This window comes from Morone saxatilis, unplaced genomic scaffold (assembly GCF_004916995.1).
Source record: "Morone saxatilis isolate NCDOM2014 unplaced genomic scaffold, NCSU_SB_2.0 Contig5, whole genome shotgun sequence".
NCBI lineage: Eukaryota > Metazoa > Chordata > Actinopteri > Moronidae > Morone > Morone saxatilis.
In genome coordinates this window covers 699,438-714,575 of record NW_023340095.1, presented here as the reverse complement: position 1 = coordinate 714,575, position 15,138 = coordinate 699,438, and the positions used below count along the sequence as shown (strand labels likewise).

Genomic DNA, 15,138 nt, shown 5'->3' with positions numbered 1-15,138 from the left:
AGTCAGCCACCAGGGGGAGATAGAAAGAGAGTCTATACTGCAGTCAGCTACCAGGGGGAGACAGAAAGAGAGAGTCTATACTGCAGTCAGATAGAGAGGTAGAGATGTTTTGGATTAACTTTTGGAGAGCTGTCATGTCGACCATCTTTATATATGTTGATGATACAGATAATAGTGTACTCTGTCATCATCTCATCCCTAGTATTAACCACCTTTCACCACCTAAAAATGAAAAATCTACTCAGAGGGGATTCCTGAAGACAAAACCCTCTCACATTGGGGGTCCTGATGTGCATCTATCCTTGACATGAAAAAGTTTGGGAACCTGAATGAGCCTTAAAAGACTTGAAGGTCACTTTGGGACAACAGGGTCATAGAAGGTTGAGAAATTCTGCTTCAATGTCTGAAACTGAACAGTTAGAAGTCTGCTATAAACTCAAACATCGTGCTGCTCATCAGTAACTGTGCCGCACGGTACAGACCTTGGAGGGTAAGCTTGGCTCTGCAGGAAGCTGAGCCCACGTTGTTGGTGGCCACGCAGGCGTACTCCCCAGAGTGCCTCATCTCGCCACGGCTGATCTGCAGCACGGCTGTGTTATCGTCGTATGTCATGGAGAACTCGCTTCCCTCCCTTAGAGGCTCACCGTCTTTCAGCCACGACACCTCAATGGGCGATGAGCCGGCGACGCGGCACTCAAACCTGACCGGCTGACCCTCGGTCTGCTGCAGGCTGGTGATTTTCTTGGGGAAGGTTGGCGGAGTTTTGGCCTCTGGAAGGAAAAGATGTGACAGTGAGTGGCAGAAATGTTTTTTTTATATTTTATGATACTTTATACTTCTGGTTACTTATTAATGAAGATTTTACATTACTGTACATTCTCCAAAATAGTTCAAACTACTTTTTAAATTACATTTTACTTAATAATTTAAATCAAGTAACATTTGCAGTTCAAACTTGTAACAGAGTATTTTTACAGCTTTAGCCTTTCTTAGTAAAAAATCTATAATTACTCCTTCACTGATGGTAATTAGTAAATAAATATGATTCAATGCTTTAAAGTCTGGCTTACTGTGGGTTAATTTTTCTCAATTCTTCTTCCTCACCTTTTAAACTATCCTTACTCCACATACATGGTCTTCCTTTTTTCAGTCTGACTTTGTTAATTTAACTACTATAAAGCTGCCAGGAATATCACAATATTATTATAGAAAAAGTTCAAGGATGTCAAAAATATAGTGTCAATATTTATTTTAGCTTTGTGTGCATTTTTTATTAATATAATTTAAATTGTATTATTATTGTACACTTTGTTAAGAAAAGCACTATACAAATAAAGTTTATTAGAATAATAATAACTATTATTATACTGTATATATACAGATAATGTAACTTGTATTTAGATCTTCAAAGTTTAGATCAAGTAAAGTTTAGATTAAGTAATAAAAACAATTCCACAGAGTTGGTGTCACAGAAATTACTGAAATGCTATTGAAGGATGAAGTCCTATTGTGTATTAAAATCCAAAAGACCTCGCCAACCCTCTGTGACGCTTTGGCAAACTCTAGTGGCAACCCCCAGGTTAGGAACCACTGCTGTTTAGACTTACGTTTGCTTTGTTTTATTTATTTTCACCTAAATTTTACTTATTACTTTTATTTTGTGTTTATTTGTTTGCCTTTTAATTCTGATCCAGAAAGGTGCTGCAGCATATAAACAAACTTTATTTCTCATTTTATAATACTACAAATAAATATATCATAAAAGATGAAAAAAGTGTTAGAAATGTAGAAAAAGACTGTTGAGATTCACAATATCTAACAATGTTTTATTACTGTTATGAAAAAGTTGACACTTTGGAGATGACAGTGTTGTAAATGCAGTAGTTTGGATAGAAGGAAAATCAGGCGTTCACCTAGCACATTGAGTCTGCAGGTGGAGGAGGCGGAGCCGATCCGGTTCTCTGCCTTGCATGTGTACTCTCCAATGTCGGCCTTGGTAGCCTTGCTGAGCTTCAGACAGGCGACGCCTTTCGAGTACTCTAACTTACAGGTGGGGCTGGACCTGACTTTGCCGTCCGCCTTGAACCAGGACACCTTGATCTCAGGTGTGCCCGCCACCTGACACTTCAGACACACAGCGTCTCCTGATGTCACCTCCATGGGCTCCAGGGACTCGACGAAGTAAGCCGGCTCTGCGGGCACAAACACAAACTGTACAGATTCCAGAAAACATCTGTGTGACGGCTGACATCTGCTGGTCAGAGCAGGTAGTGCACCAACCATCTGGAGACCTATTTTTTACCAAGCATCTATCTATCTATAAAGCAAGAAATCTCTGTCTGTCTGTCTGTGTGTGTGTGTGTGTGTGTGTGTGTGTGTGTGTGTGTGGCTCAAATATCTCTGCAGATCAGGATCAGACTGCCTGGAGAGTTTCAAAATTGGCTGCTGTCGTGTTTTGAAGGGTGTGCAACGTCGGCTTTGTTTGGACTACAAACATTACCGTTAATAAATATTCCATAAATGATTTCCAAATTGCGCTAGATTGGCCAGCGATAGCCCATCATAGTCACGTGCGCACCAGAGCCAATCACTGCAGAGCCGTGTTTGAAGGTGTCCCAGTGTTCCCCCGTCAATCTAAACCGCGGGACACTTTATAATCATATGGATTAGCTGTATGAATGTGTACGTGATTGAGATCCTGACCCACCAAACATCCTGGAAAGTGGACGGAGAGTTACGTTTTTCACTTGCTTAAATTAACATTATTACGTTAATTAAGTCACCAGCAGATAAACTGACTCCTCACTCACCCAAGACAGAGAAGTTTAAACACTCCGGAGTTGTTCGCGGTGAACAGACGGAACGGAAGACGGCTAGTAGGGACAGGCGGAACAGACAGGAGGACAGGACGTTCTCCCACGTAGGTACAAGCTGTGGTATTTTTTTTTTCCTCATATTAAGTTCCAAAGACAGTTACGGGTTACTACGTTATGTTGTTTTGTTCCGTGTGTACGTTGCTTTGTGGGACCATTTCTGCCGTTTTTATTAAGTTGATGGAAGACCTGTGCAGTTATCAGACTGGTCTTTGAACGACACGCCCTCGCTCCGCGCGTCGTTATCCGGTTCACACTGTAGCGGTTCAAAAAAATAATGCCGTCCTCGTGATACTTCTTCTCTCTCTCTCTCTCTTCTCTCTGCTCTCTCTCTCCTCTCTTCTCTCTCTCTAGGTATGCTGGCCTACTATTACAGGACTAAATAATATGTCCCTGATGTCCCCCTTCAAACACAACGCCTGATCTGGCCATCCATGAAAAAGCTACTTAACCTCACACTTTTCACTAGTGTTACAAACTCATGAATGTCTTTTTAAAATGTAAGAAAGAGGTCTCCTTTTTTTGTTTAGTTTTTGTTGCCTTCTTGCCCCTAAATTCACTCTATTTCAGAGAGCAAAATGGCCCCAATAATTGCTTAAATGTTCAAAGTTGGAATAAATTGTGATAAAAAAGTGAAATGTATGTTTCTTAAAAGGAAATCTTTCCTTGTCGCTGTTGCCAAGTGCTTACTCATGGTGGGAACTGTTGGGTCAAGACCTCTATATATAAGCATCAGTGTGAAAAACAATAAACAGAAATATAAGCAGAATCTGTTCAAATATTTTTAGCCGAGAAAAGTAGAACTAACCAAGGATGGACACAGCTGCCTCACACGTGTCCTTTCCGGCATCGTTGGACACTTCGCAGGAGTATTTCCCTGCAGCCTCCTTATCGTCAGTGCTCAGACACTCAAGGATGCAGGAGCTTTCGGTCGTGGTGATGTTGTACTTGTAAGAAGCAAAGATCTGCTGGCCGTCTCTGTACCAGTTCACTGTGATTTTAGGAGTTCCAGTGTACGTACACTCCAGCGTCAACGGTTTGCCCTTTTCAACTGACACGTCCTTCAGCTTCTTAGAGAAGGCTGCTGGCTCTGAGTGACACAATCAAACACAATATTTAGTTCCCTTTTATACCTTTTATAAGGATATAATAAAAAAAAGCATGAAGGAAATCAAATGACCAAGTTAAAGAATTTAGTGGCATCTAGTGGCAAAGTTGCAGATTACAACCATTTGAATACAGCTCAGCCTTCCAAGTGTGTTGGAGAAACTAAACTATACACTACAGCCAGTGTTTGGTTTGTCCACTCTGGGCTACTGTAGCAACATGGCGGTTTAATATGGCGGCCCCCATAGCAAAGGACCCGCTCCGTCTGTAGATCCAAACATCTCATTCTAATGTGACTAAAACAGGATTCCTACATTGAGGTGATTATACACTAATGAATACATCCCTGAATATTATATTCCATTAATGACAATAGATCCTCCTAAATGTTACACACTGGACCTTTAAATACAACATTTGTGTTAGATCATATTTGCCAAGCGTTTAAAATTTTTCTTTTAAAATGTATTCCTCCAACCAGGAGGAGGAGCTAAAGAGTTTTTGTTGCTGTGGTGTAACGGTATATTACACCATTACCAGATACTCAAGCTCAAAGGTATAGTTCGCAGTACTTGTACATTGCTTGAGAATTTAAAATGACTACTACTTTATTGTTCTGATCTACTACATTTCCATGTAAAATATTAAACTCTACTCAGTGTTACATGCTCCCCCCCTGCTGGTCAGATACATACATGTTGACTAATATGTTCTGTTCCCCTCTCAGCTGTGGTTGAGTTTGTTTGATGGTTGTCTGATGGAACCTTTAGTTCAGTTTTAGGGGTTTTTATTTATTTATAGGTTAAGTTCCCTCAAGGTTAAGGTTAGGTTATAGTAGAGAGAAGGAGCTTGGATTCTATGGCCCTATCCAAGCTGGTCTGAGCTACTTCTTTTCTTTATGTTAATTTTGGCCAGCCCATCAAAACTTTGTTGTTTCAGTTATTTTGATTAGCTTTAACTTTTTGGGACTTTTGGTCTTTTTCATTGTTTGAAAATTAAATTCACTGTGCTCAGTGATTAGATTAGAGGTTAGACCTATTTTTTAATGAGCCATTTGTGGGGGAGTCATAACATATTTTGGGGGCTCGTCCAGGATATCCCAGACTCATCCCCATATCTGTTCAACAGCTGTAGACTTTGCTGATTTTACATATAAATCATATAATCAGCTCATAAAATATGATGCATTGTTACAGATTAAACTACCATAGAGTATATCAATTATCTTAAATAAACTCTATTGTAATTGTTGTAAAGGTGCATTATTTAGTATCAGCAGATGCTCCCCAGCATAACTACAGTTTGTGGATCTAAATAATGCTGCAAAAAGAGAGACTGACCTTTGACAATCAGATTAACTGGGCTGCTCTCCTTTCCTGCATCATTAATTATCTGACAGGTGTACTCTCCAGCGTGAGTTCTGTCCACATTGTAAAGCTCCAAAATAACTTGGTTATCCTTCAGGGAGAAAGTACAGCTCTGTCCAGCCACAATCTCCTTTGTTCCTCTGAACCACTTCAGCTTGAGCGGGGCGCTGCCTTTCACCATGGCAGAGAAAGTCACATTTGAGCCTGGCATGGCTTCCACCGGCTGTGGTGGCACCACGAAAGATGGAGGTTCTGGGTGTAGACATAGAGTAACAGAGATCAAACGATGGTGGAATCTGAGTTTTAAGCAATTTAAGGGACTAGAAGTACTTTGCCTTACTTTACTTTTATTTAATCTGTATGGTCACTTGAGATTTAAATCCCTGGCCAAAATGGAAGCACAATAATGTGACACAGTCTACATCAATATTTACTAATCAAAGAAAAGTTGACTTCGTCCCTTTTAAAGTCAGAAAGGTCCTGTTTTTTTTGTTACAGGCTGGTGTAAGTTGTCTGCTCCACCAAAAACCTACCTTGCTGCTCTGTCATGACCTAGTATATGTTACACCTTCAGAACTGTTAAAAATAAATGCTTTAACAGAACATTTAAAGGCAAACCTGAAATCTAAAACATTAATATTCTTCAACAATCCTTTCACTTTTTTAAATAGCCTTAGTTATCGTAAAAACAGAAAATGTGCCATATATTCATACTTAAAACTAATAAGACATTTAAAATTTTTTGGCCTGGGACTATAAGGGTTAATTGAATAAGTAATTAATATAAGAAGTGAGTGCAACATGCAGTCTTTCTCTGTCTGTAGTTCTCTGACCTTTTACAACCAAGGAGGCTGTGGTTTCACTGGATCCTGCCTTGTTGACAGCTTTACATTTATACACTCCAGAGTCGGACAACTTCAGCGTGGGCACTTTGAGCATGCAGTTGTTGTTACTGAATGAAATCTCGTAATTTGGCCCGCTCTGTATCTCCTCCCCATCGTGGTACCATGAGATGGTATAAGGTGGGGAGCCCGACACTTTGCACTCCATCTCTCCGGCATCTCCGACCACTGTGTTGCAATCCTTCAACTTCCTTGAGAATGTTGGAGGTACGATCTTATCTATTAGGGAGGGAAACATGGAGTTAGTAGTGCATCAGGACAAATACAAATGTAAATGCGTGGACATTAATAGGGCTGGGTATGAAACCTCAATGCGTTTTTGGTACAAACCGAAAGGTGTTGCACCAAGTACGAACAGCTGACACTGAATGTCTGGTCAAAAATTAGCTTGTCTCATTCTTTTGAAATAGTTCCTGATACAAATTATGCCAATTTTCAACTGGGTTTTGTTTTGACAAAGTTCTTGTATGGTTGCTTGTGTTTAGCCAACATTTAACATTTGAAAACCTAGTCATCTGTGGTAAATTAAAAAAGAAGGTTTCTGTAGAAAACCATATTTATATTTCTCAAAGGTATGAAAACAAAAGAGATAGTTTTGGTGCTGGTACCAAATTTCAACTTGGACATTTTCAAACAAAACCCAGCCCTAGCCATCAAACTCAAATTAGGAAGAAGACACCAACCTAAAACAGTGAGATTAATTTTACTCAGGTCCTTCCCGACCTCATTCATAACCTCAAATGTATATTCTCCAGAGTCCACTTTCTCAGCAGAGAGCACGTTCAGGCTGGAAATCATCCGAGAAAATGAAATTTTGTATTTCCTCCCGGAGGCCAGCTCAACACCATCCTTGAACCACTTAGGTGTGAGCTCAGGGGTTCCACACACTTTGACTTCTAGGGCGGCAATGTCACCTGCCGTCACGCTCAGAGCATCAGGCTTATCCACTATCTTAGCAGGTTCTGGAATCAACAGAGAAGGAGCAGAACATGCTTTTAATCAAACCTGCAGGGGAAGGAAGGAAAAAAACTGCATGAGAAAGAGAGAATTATATGTTTACAAACCTAGAACAGTCAAGTTAGCGAAACACTCCACACTCCCAGCATCGTTTCTGAGTTGGCAGGTGTATTTGCCTGCCGTGGTTGCATCGGCCTTAAAGACTTTAAGAGCGACCTGGTTGTTCTCAAAGGTGATTTTCCTGTTGTCACCGTCCCTGAGAATGTGATCCTTGTCTTGAACCCAGGACACAGTAATGGGTTCAGAGCCTTTAACAGTGGCCACAAGGGTCACCTCCTCTCCCAGTATCACTGTCATGTTTGACAGTTTCTTCACAAACGATGGTGGCTCTGAAGAGAGGAGACAAACAGCGCAAAAGGGAAAGTCAGCAAGGTGACAAAGTAATTTGAAAATCTAATATTTTTGATTTTCATTTGAGACCATCGCAATTTCTACTGACCTCTGAGTTTAACTGACGTCTGGCAGGTGTCACTTCCTACACTGTTTGACACTTTGCACTCGTATTCGCCAGCATCCGAGGGCTCTATCCCAATGACATGCAGCGTAGCTGAGCTGCCCTCACTCACCATCTTATATTTCCTGCTCTCCATCAAAGGTTTCCTGTCTTTGAACCAGGTGATCTGAAACGGAGCTGTACCGCTCATCTCGCAGTACAGACTCACGTCCTTACCCTTCAGCCCTTCAACGGGCTGAGGTACTTTGACAAAGGAGGGGGGGTCTACAAAAAGATCAGGAAACTGTTAAAGAGGCATACACGGGTAAAGTATCCATGATGAAATCTTAAAGCTGAAACCCGTAACATTTCACGTGTTGTCGCACTCTACAGTGGCAAAAGGGCCACAGTTAAGATGGTGGAGTTGTTAAGGAAGTTTGTTGGAACTACTGCTAAGATAGTGGAGGGTGCAATTGGTTGGAAATAAAGTCGAGATGGCAAAGCTGGCAGATGTTTGTGTGACTACAGTCTACAATTGGGAATTTTATGATGTATTAGTTTGAGTCATGTATTCTGTCCATATTTCTTCTTGACTTCTGTGTTTTTAATTTAGATAGTTATCGTTTAGTTTGTGTTTTGTACTGTTTCTGTATTTGAGTTTTATGTATTTTAAAGGTGTATCTAGAGATGGGCATTGTAAATTAGCTCAGGCTAGAAATGTTGTAAGTGGCATTTGTTTATGCTACATTACAAATAAGATGACATAGTAAGTATGTAAAGTTCATGGAAATTTGCTGTGGGAGGTTGATGGAACAGAGATGGTTTCAAGTGGCATACTTGTGTATAATGGAGCTAACATGACAGATACGTCTAACTTGGCAAAATTAAGACTGTTGTAATTAAAATGGTGGAGCTGTTGTAAAAATTTGTACTGTAGCTAAGATGGGTCGTGAAAGTGCATTGAGGTGAGAGGAGATGACGGGCTTGTTGTGCAAGTTGTTGAAACTACGGTAAAGATGAGTTGAGTTGTAAAAAAATGTTGAAAAATTAACCCAGATGACAGAATTTATGTGTAAATAGTTAGAACTACAACTAAGATGGCAGATTTTTTAATGAAAGTATGTTGGAGTTCCACTCAAGGGCAGACTTGTGAATTTTGGACGGGACCACAGATAACATGGGAGGGAGGCAGACAAACTCTCCGCATTTAAGAGTAGGCTTAAGACGTTCCTCTTTGATAAAGCTTATAGTTAGGGCTGGATCAGGTGAGTCCTGCCTCCTATTATTGCAGCTATGGCTTAGATACGGAGGGGATTTCGCCCATAGGTGGCAACGAGCTCCTCATCCATTCCCTCCTCCATCCCTCTCTTTAAATGCAGCTCATTCAATGATCCCATTAATTCAATGTTATAAGCATTCACTTCCTATTCCCGGAGTTTTGTGCTTTATCTTAGCAGGTTCTCATGGATCTGGTGGAGCCTCGGCTGCCATAGGTCGCTGCTTGACCTACCATTGCTAAAATCAACATGAATATTATTGTTATTATTATTAGTTTATTATTAAAAGGTAATTATTAATAGGGGGGGAAAGGGGGGTGCTCGTATATGTTTCGTGCTCGCTGTCCCCATCGTTGCTGCTGTCATCGTCTCAGTCTTTTTTCATGATCGTCATCGATCATGTACTATTACTGTAGTTATTGCTAAACTGTTGTTGTGTACATCATTTTGTCTTTTGGTCTCTCTCTGTTTCTCTCAGTCTCTCATCTCTCTTCCCCAACTGGTCAAAAGGCAGATGACCACCCACCTAGAGCCGAAGGAAATCTGTCCGAGGTTCTCCTGTTAAAAGGCAGTTTATTCCTTGCCAACCCGTACAGCCAAAGATGCTTGCTCATGGTGGTAGCTGTTGGGTCTCTGTAAATGTTAAAAGGAGTTCGGTCTAGACCGTGCTCTATTTGAAAAGTGTCCCTGATATAAGCTTCTGTTATGAATTGGCGGATATAACAAATAAAATTGAATTGAATTGAATTGAATAACATGGTGGTTGTTGTGGAAATTTGTTGGAACTACAGTTGAGATGGCTGTGTTGTTGTGGAACAATTTTTGGGAAAGGATGTTGGTGTTACAGTCTAGATGGAGTTCTGGAAGTGCACTGAAACTACAGGTGAGATAAAGTTGTTGTTGAAGGATGTTGGAACTACAGTTAAGATGACTGAGTTGTGTAAATTTGTTGGACCTACAACAAAAACTGTAGTACAGCTAAAATGGTGTTGTGAATGCATTCATCCCTAAAAAGGGGGCAACCTGACAAGCTGATGAACATTTCAGCGGAAAAAAGCAAGGAGTCTCAAACCAAGGTAAAGGCTCTGGCCTGAATGTTTGGCGATGCACTATAACGGAAGGCTATATAAAAATGTTACGTATTCCAGCTTTAAGCAATACAACAAACCTTGACTAAAACCTCAACACACTGAAGAGCCAGTGCATCAGAAAGTCAGACCATTAATAATAAATGATGATTAGGAAGTCAGTGAGAGGCTGACCTTTAACGGTAAGTGTGGTGCTGCAGCTGACACTGCCAGCATCATTCTGAGCTTCACAGGTGTAAACTCCATCATCATCAAAGCTGGTAGAGCGCAGTTCCAGGACTGCTACTGAGTCAACAAAGGATGTCCTGTAGTTGCCCCCGTCTGTGACCTTGGTGTCGTGTTTGTACCAGGTCACTTTCAGAGGGGCTGTGCCACTGACTTTGCACTCCAGTCGGAGTGACTCACCCTGCTTCACAAACTTTGTGGCAGGGAGTTTCAGCACAAACTCAGGTGGTTCTGGAAAGCCAAAATACAGACATGTTAGCTGCTGAAAGCAAGTTGGGACATTTAAGACAGGCAGGAGGAAAGCAGATGAGATGAGCTAAGAAGATGAGCTGACAATGATGGGTTAGCAGCAGAGGCCGGGTGGATATGGAAGAGGTAGGTGCAACACAAAGGCAACACAGTTTTCAAAGAGAAGCCGCAGCAATGAAAAAGCTTCAACTGATGATGAATGACAATGAAAGTGTGCTAAAGGCTGCTAAAATGTGACAGAGAATCACTAGTTTTAGCCAGCGATGCAGATGTGAGATGAATACAGCCACGCAAGAGTTGATTTAAAAGATGTAAATCCAACCTTTGACTGTCAAGTCTGCACTACAGCGTACAGATCCAGCATCGTTGCTGACTTGGCAAGAGTAAACTCCACTCTGGGTGACACCCACTGAATAGAGCTCTAAGAAGCAGGACAGCCCATCCAGCCCTGTGAAACAAGTGGGCCCGGTCATGAGCTCTGTGTCGTCCTTGAACCATTTGACCATGAAGGGAGGTGTTCCTTTAAATGTGCCTTTGAAGCGTACTGTGGCGTTGGGTAGAGCCACCTGGGACTCAGGCAGTGTCACAAAGCTGGGAGGTTCTGAAGAGAACAAGACGGACCAGGTTAAAGAGGTACTCACCTTTGGTTGAGGATTACATGACGAATCATGTTGGAAAACACTGTCTAACCTTTAACCATGAGGGATCCACTGCATTCACAACTTCCTGCTGCGTTGGTCAGTTTGCAAGAGTAGGATCCTGCATCAGATCTCTCTAGTTGTTCAATTTCAACGGACACAGAATTGTCCTGCTGAATCAGTTTGTGTTTTACACCACTCAAGATTTTGGTCCCGTCTTTCTGCCATTCCACAGAGATAGGGTGGGATCCAGATATTTTGCAACAAATCTGAACAAAGGAGCCCAAAATCTCTTGCATGTCTACGAGAGGTTTGATGAAGCTTGGGGCAATTACTTGCTCTGTTACCAAAAGAATAATAAGAAAGAAATTAGACTTTGTCCAACATGTCATTAATTACCACAGGAGTTATGTTTTTCACACCAACCTAGCACGATCACTTTGACTTTGCAGGTACAGCTACTGATGTGGTTTGCCACCTCGAAGACATACTCTCCTTCGTCCTCTTTCTGAGCAGACTGAATCTTTAGGCTGCTGATGTTGTTCTCAAACGTCAGCTTGTGCTGCCTGATGGATTGAAGCTCCCTGCCATCTTTCATCCATTTAACTTTGAGCTCAGGGGAGCCTGTTACCTTACAGTCCAGATTGACTGAATCTCCGACTGTAACCTTTATCACCTCAGGTTTCTCTGTGATGTTAGGAGGCTCTACAATGCAAAACAAAGTCAATAATTTATATACTTTCTTACCAAGTCAAGACCATGGAAAGATTTGATAGCCATGATTAGTTAAACACAGGTATACCTTGCACCGTGAGCGTGGCAAAGCACTTATCCTGCCCAGCCTCATTAACCACCTGGCAGGTGTATTTTCCACTGTGTGTCGCCTCACAGGCAGAAATCCTGAGGGTGGCCACATTGTTCTCAAATGTTCTCTCAATCTTTGGATCCTCCAAAATCCAGTTCTCATCTTTTTGCCATTGTACAGAGAGAGTGGGAGAACCCTCCACAATACACTGAAACTCTGCCATTTTACCCAGAACAGTGGCAGTGTTCTCAGTCCTCTTGGTAAATGTTGGTGGTTCTAATAGAGAAATCAATAAAATGTTAAAGTAAATGGTATTACCTCAAAGGCTAAAAATGTGGATTTGAAATTATGATTAGACCAACCTTTGAGGTTGAGCGTACTCTTACAAGTACAGCTTCCCACCTCGTTAGCAATAGTACACTGGTATTCACCGACATCTACAGCGTCACATTTGTGCACCTCTAGACCCACAGTGCCATTTATCTGGGAGAAGCCATGTTTAGCACTAGGTTTGATCTCCTTTGCATCTTTGTGCCACGTTATCTCAAATGGACCAGTCCCAGCAATCTGACATTGTAAACAGACACTGGAGCCCTTCACAACATCAGTTGGAACCAGCTCTTTAACAAATGATGGCGGTTCTAAGATGAGAAAAAACAAAATGTCACCTTCCTTTTTCTCAAGGGTTAAATATTTAGCAGATATAGACTGGATCAGAATTTTCTTGGAAGCAAAGTTTCCGATAGAAATCTTTCTTGCTGGTTCGAGAAACAATTTGAACTTCTCCATTAATCTGTTAGGCCAGCTAGTTTATGGAAGATATGTTTTTTTAAAATGGTGGTTTGAAATCTTTTGGTTTTAGGAACCAAACATTAAAACTCTTAACTGAAATCAATGCCAATACAGTTATTTTAAGCAGTATGGCAGGTAATCCAGGAACGGTAGCTAGCTTCTTCAGGTTTTGGGGAACCTTTGCCTCCAGTCCTATATTCTTAAACCTTCTGCACAATGAGCATCATGTCTTCTGACGCAACTAACCTTTGACCTTGAGCTCCATGCTGCAGCTCTCACTGCCAGCCTCATTGCGAGCCTCGCAGTAGTAAAGCCCACTGTCTTTGGCATCAGCCCCACAGACTTCCAGAGTGGCCACAGAGTTAACAAAGGCCATCTTGTGCCGATTGCTGGGGCTGATCTCAGAGCCTTCTCTGAACCAGTATATGTCTATCTCAGGTGTGCCAGTCACCTGGCACTCAAACACTTTATTCTGACCAGGACGGACCACAGACATACGGGCCGGGGTCCGTGTGAACTTAGGAGGCTCTGAGAAATAAAATAAAACAGCAGATGAGAAAAATAAATCTCTGCAAAGTTGATAATAAGTCTTGCCATCCAAATGTTTTTAAATTAAATTTTTTTTATTTAATAAATGTATTTGCTCGTTTATGTATTTTCTCTATTTTTTTTATAGCTTTTTGGCGTGATAGTCTCTTTGACGGAGACAGAGTGTGAAACCTTTTGCAATATTTTGGTATGTGGAATTTCTTCCCCAACTGACAATTTGTAAAGAGCAGTGGTTTTCTTTTTGTATTGTAAAAGGGCAGATCCAATTCAATTTAATGATATATTTTTTCTTGTGCCATTTGCAAAAGGTATGGACCCTGCCAAAACCACTTTGGACCCTGCCAATGCAGTCGAAAAGGCGGAAGTGCTATACAGTCCCTTCAAACAGCAAAGTTTTGAAAACAACACTAAGTTTTAAATGGAAATGAAGTCAGAAAGTGAAGGGTGAAAATGTCCATAAAAACAATTGGATGGAGACATATAAATATCAACTGAGTTTTACATAAAGAATTTTAACCTTTAACAAAGAGTGTTGCCTGACACGAAGTGGAACCAACATCATTCTGTATTTCACAGACATAGTCTCCAGAATCTGAGGTTTTGGCAAAGAAGAGCTCCAGTGAGCTTGAGGTGTTGTCTTTGCTCACAGTGCAATCAGCGCTGGATGTAATCTCTTTCTTGTTTTTAAACCATTTGGTGGTCAGGGGCGGCGTGCCAGAGACCAACACATTAAACTGGACTTTTGAGCCAGGCAAAACATTCATGGATTCAGGTTTTTCAATAATGCATGGTGGTTCTGGAAGAGAAAAATAAATGTATGCTTGTGAAATCTTCACATATAGCAAAGATCATTTTAGTTGTACAGCTATACTTTGATTAGGCACATCCACCTAATGATAAATACTACAAACATTAATTGTTTTCAAACCTTTGACAAACAAGATCCCGGAGCACTGAACAGTTCCTGCTTTGTTCTTAGCGATGCAGGTATAGTTGCCACTATCTTTACTGTTAAGATTAGAGATTTCCAGAAAAGCAACATTCTCAAAGAATGTGCATTTGCGTTTCTCATCAGTCTGGATCTCTTTCTCGTCTTTGTACCACTGTATGGTTATTGGCAGGGAGCCAGATACAAGACACTCCAGATGAGCAAACGATCCTTTGATACCTTCTGTCTTCTTCAGTTTTCTTGTAAAAGATGGTGGAATTATTTGATCTGACATAGATAGGAGAAAAAAAGAGTGAGAGGCAATGTTCACTGTAAGATGTAATTCAGCCATTTTAAATTCTAGGATACACATTAAGAACTGACCGAGAATGGTGAGTGTGGCCTCGCAAGAACTTTGGCCGACATCATTTGAAACCTCAAAAGTATATTCACCACCATCACTTTTGTCAGTTTTAATAATTTTGAGCACAGAGCTGGTATCTGTGCCATGTACTTTATATCTCTGGCCTGAGGTCAGCTCCTTGCCAGTCTTCAGCCATTTGGCCTTCAGAGGCTTTGTGCCTGAGAACCTGGCCTCCAGTGTGGCAGGATCTCCCTGAGTTACACTGATAGACTTGGCCTCCTCTGTGACTTTAGCTGGCTCTGAGATGTCAAACAAAACAGTCAGTGAAAAATCTCAAACCTAATGTACTAAACAGTACAGACAACAGAAAGTAAAGATTAGATGCACTGGGTCCTTATCAACTTGTAAGATCATGGGTCCATGGTGAATCCATCCCCAATGAAAATTTCCCTGCAGGATATAATGTAACAAAAAACAATGTTTTGTTTTTTTAATGACACAGGTGTAAGTCAAAAACGGACTTG

At 41.1% G+C, this 15,138-nt stretch overlaps 1 protein-coding gene across 33 annotated transcripts in view; it reads right to left on the bottom strand.

Moving 5' to 3' along the window:
- The window catches only part of ttn.2 (titin, tandem duplicate 2), a 212,218-nt gene that overhangs the window by 139,861 nt on the left and 57,219 nt on the right, over positions 1 to 15,138 (bottom strand). For 28 of the 33 annotated variants that reach the window (XM_035676170.1, XM_035676193.1, XM_035676176.1 and 25 more), the window contains 17 exons: positions 14,251 to 14,913; positions 13,840 to 14,118; positions 13,020 to 13,301; positions 12,344 to 12,622; positions 11,979 to 12,257; positions 11,603 to 11,881; positions 11,229 to 11,516; positions 10,861 to 11,139; positions 10,239 to 10,520; positions 7,706 to 7,984; positions 7,314 to 7,595; positions 6,933 to 7,211; positions 6,181 to 6,468; positions 5,321 to 5,599; positions 3,682 to 3,963; positions 1,914 to 2,192; positions 483 to 770 (listed from right to left, as the gene is read on the bottom strand). In XM_035676170.1, coding sequence (XP_035532063.1) covers positions 483 to 770; positions 1,914 to 2,192; positions 3,682 to 3,963; positions 5,321 to 5,599; positions 6,181 to 6,468; positions 6,933 to 7,211; positions 7,314 to 7,595; positions 7,706 to 7,984; positions 10,239 to 10,520; positions 10,861 to 11,139; positions 11,229 to 11,516; positions 11,603 to 11,881; positions 11,979 to 12,257; positions 12,344 to 12,622; positions 13,020 to 13,301; positions 13,840 to 14,118; positions 14,251 to 14,913 — 5,166 coding nt within the window. The remainder of the gene's footprint in view (positions 1 to 482; positions 771 to 1,913; positions 2,193 to 3,681; positions 3,964 to 5,320; positions 5,600 to 6,180; positions 6,469 to 6,932; positions 7,212 to 7,313; positions 7,596 to 7,705; positions 7,985 to 10,238; positions 10,521 to 10,860; positions 11,140 to 11,228; positions 11,517 to 11,602; positions 11,882 to 11,978; positions 12,258 to 12,343; positions 12,623 to 13,019; positions 13,302 to 13,839; positions 14,119 to 14,250; positions 14,914 to 15,138) is intronic. The other 5 variants (XM_035676203.1, XM_035676204.1, XM_035676175.1 and 2 more) reach the window with 4 other exon arrangements.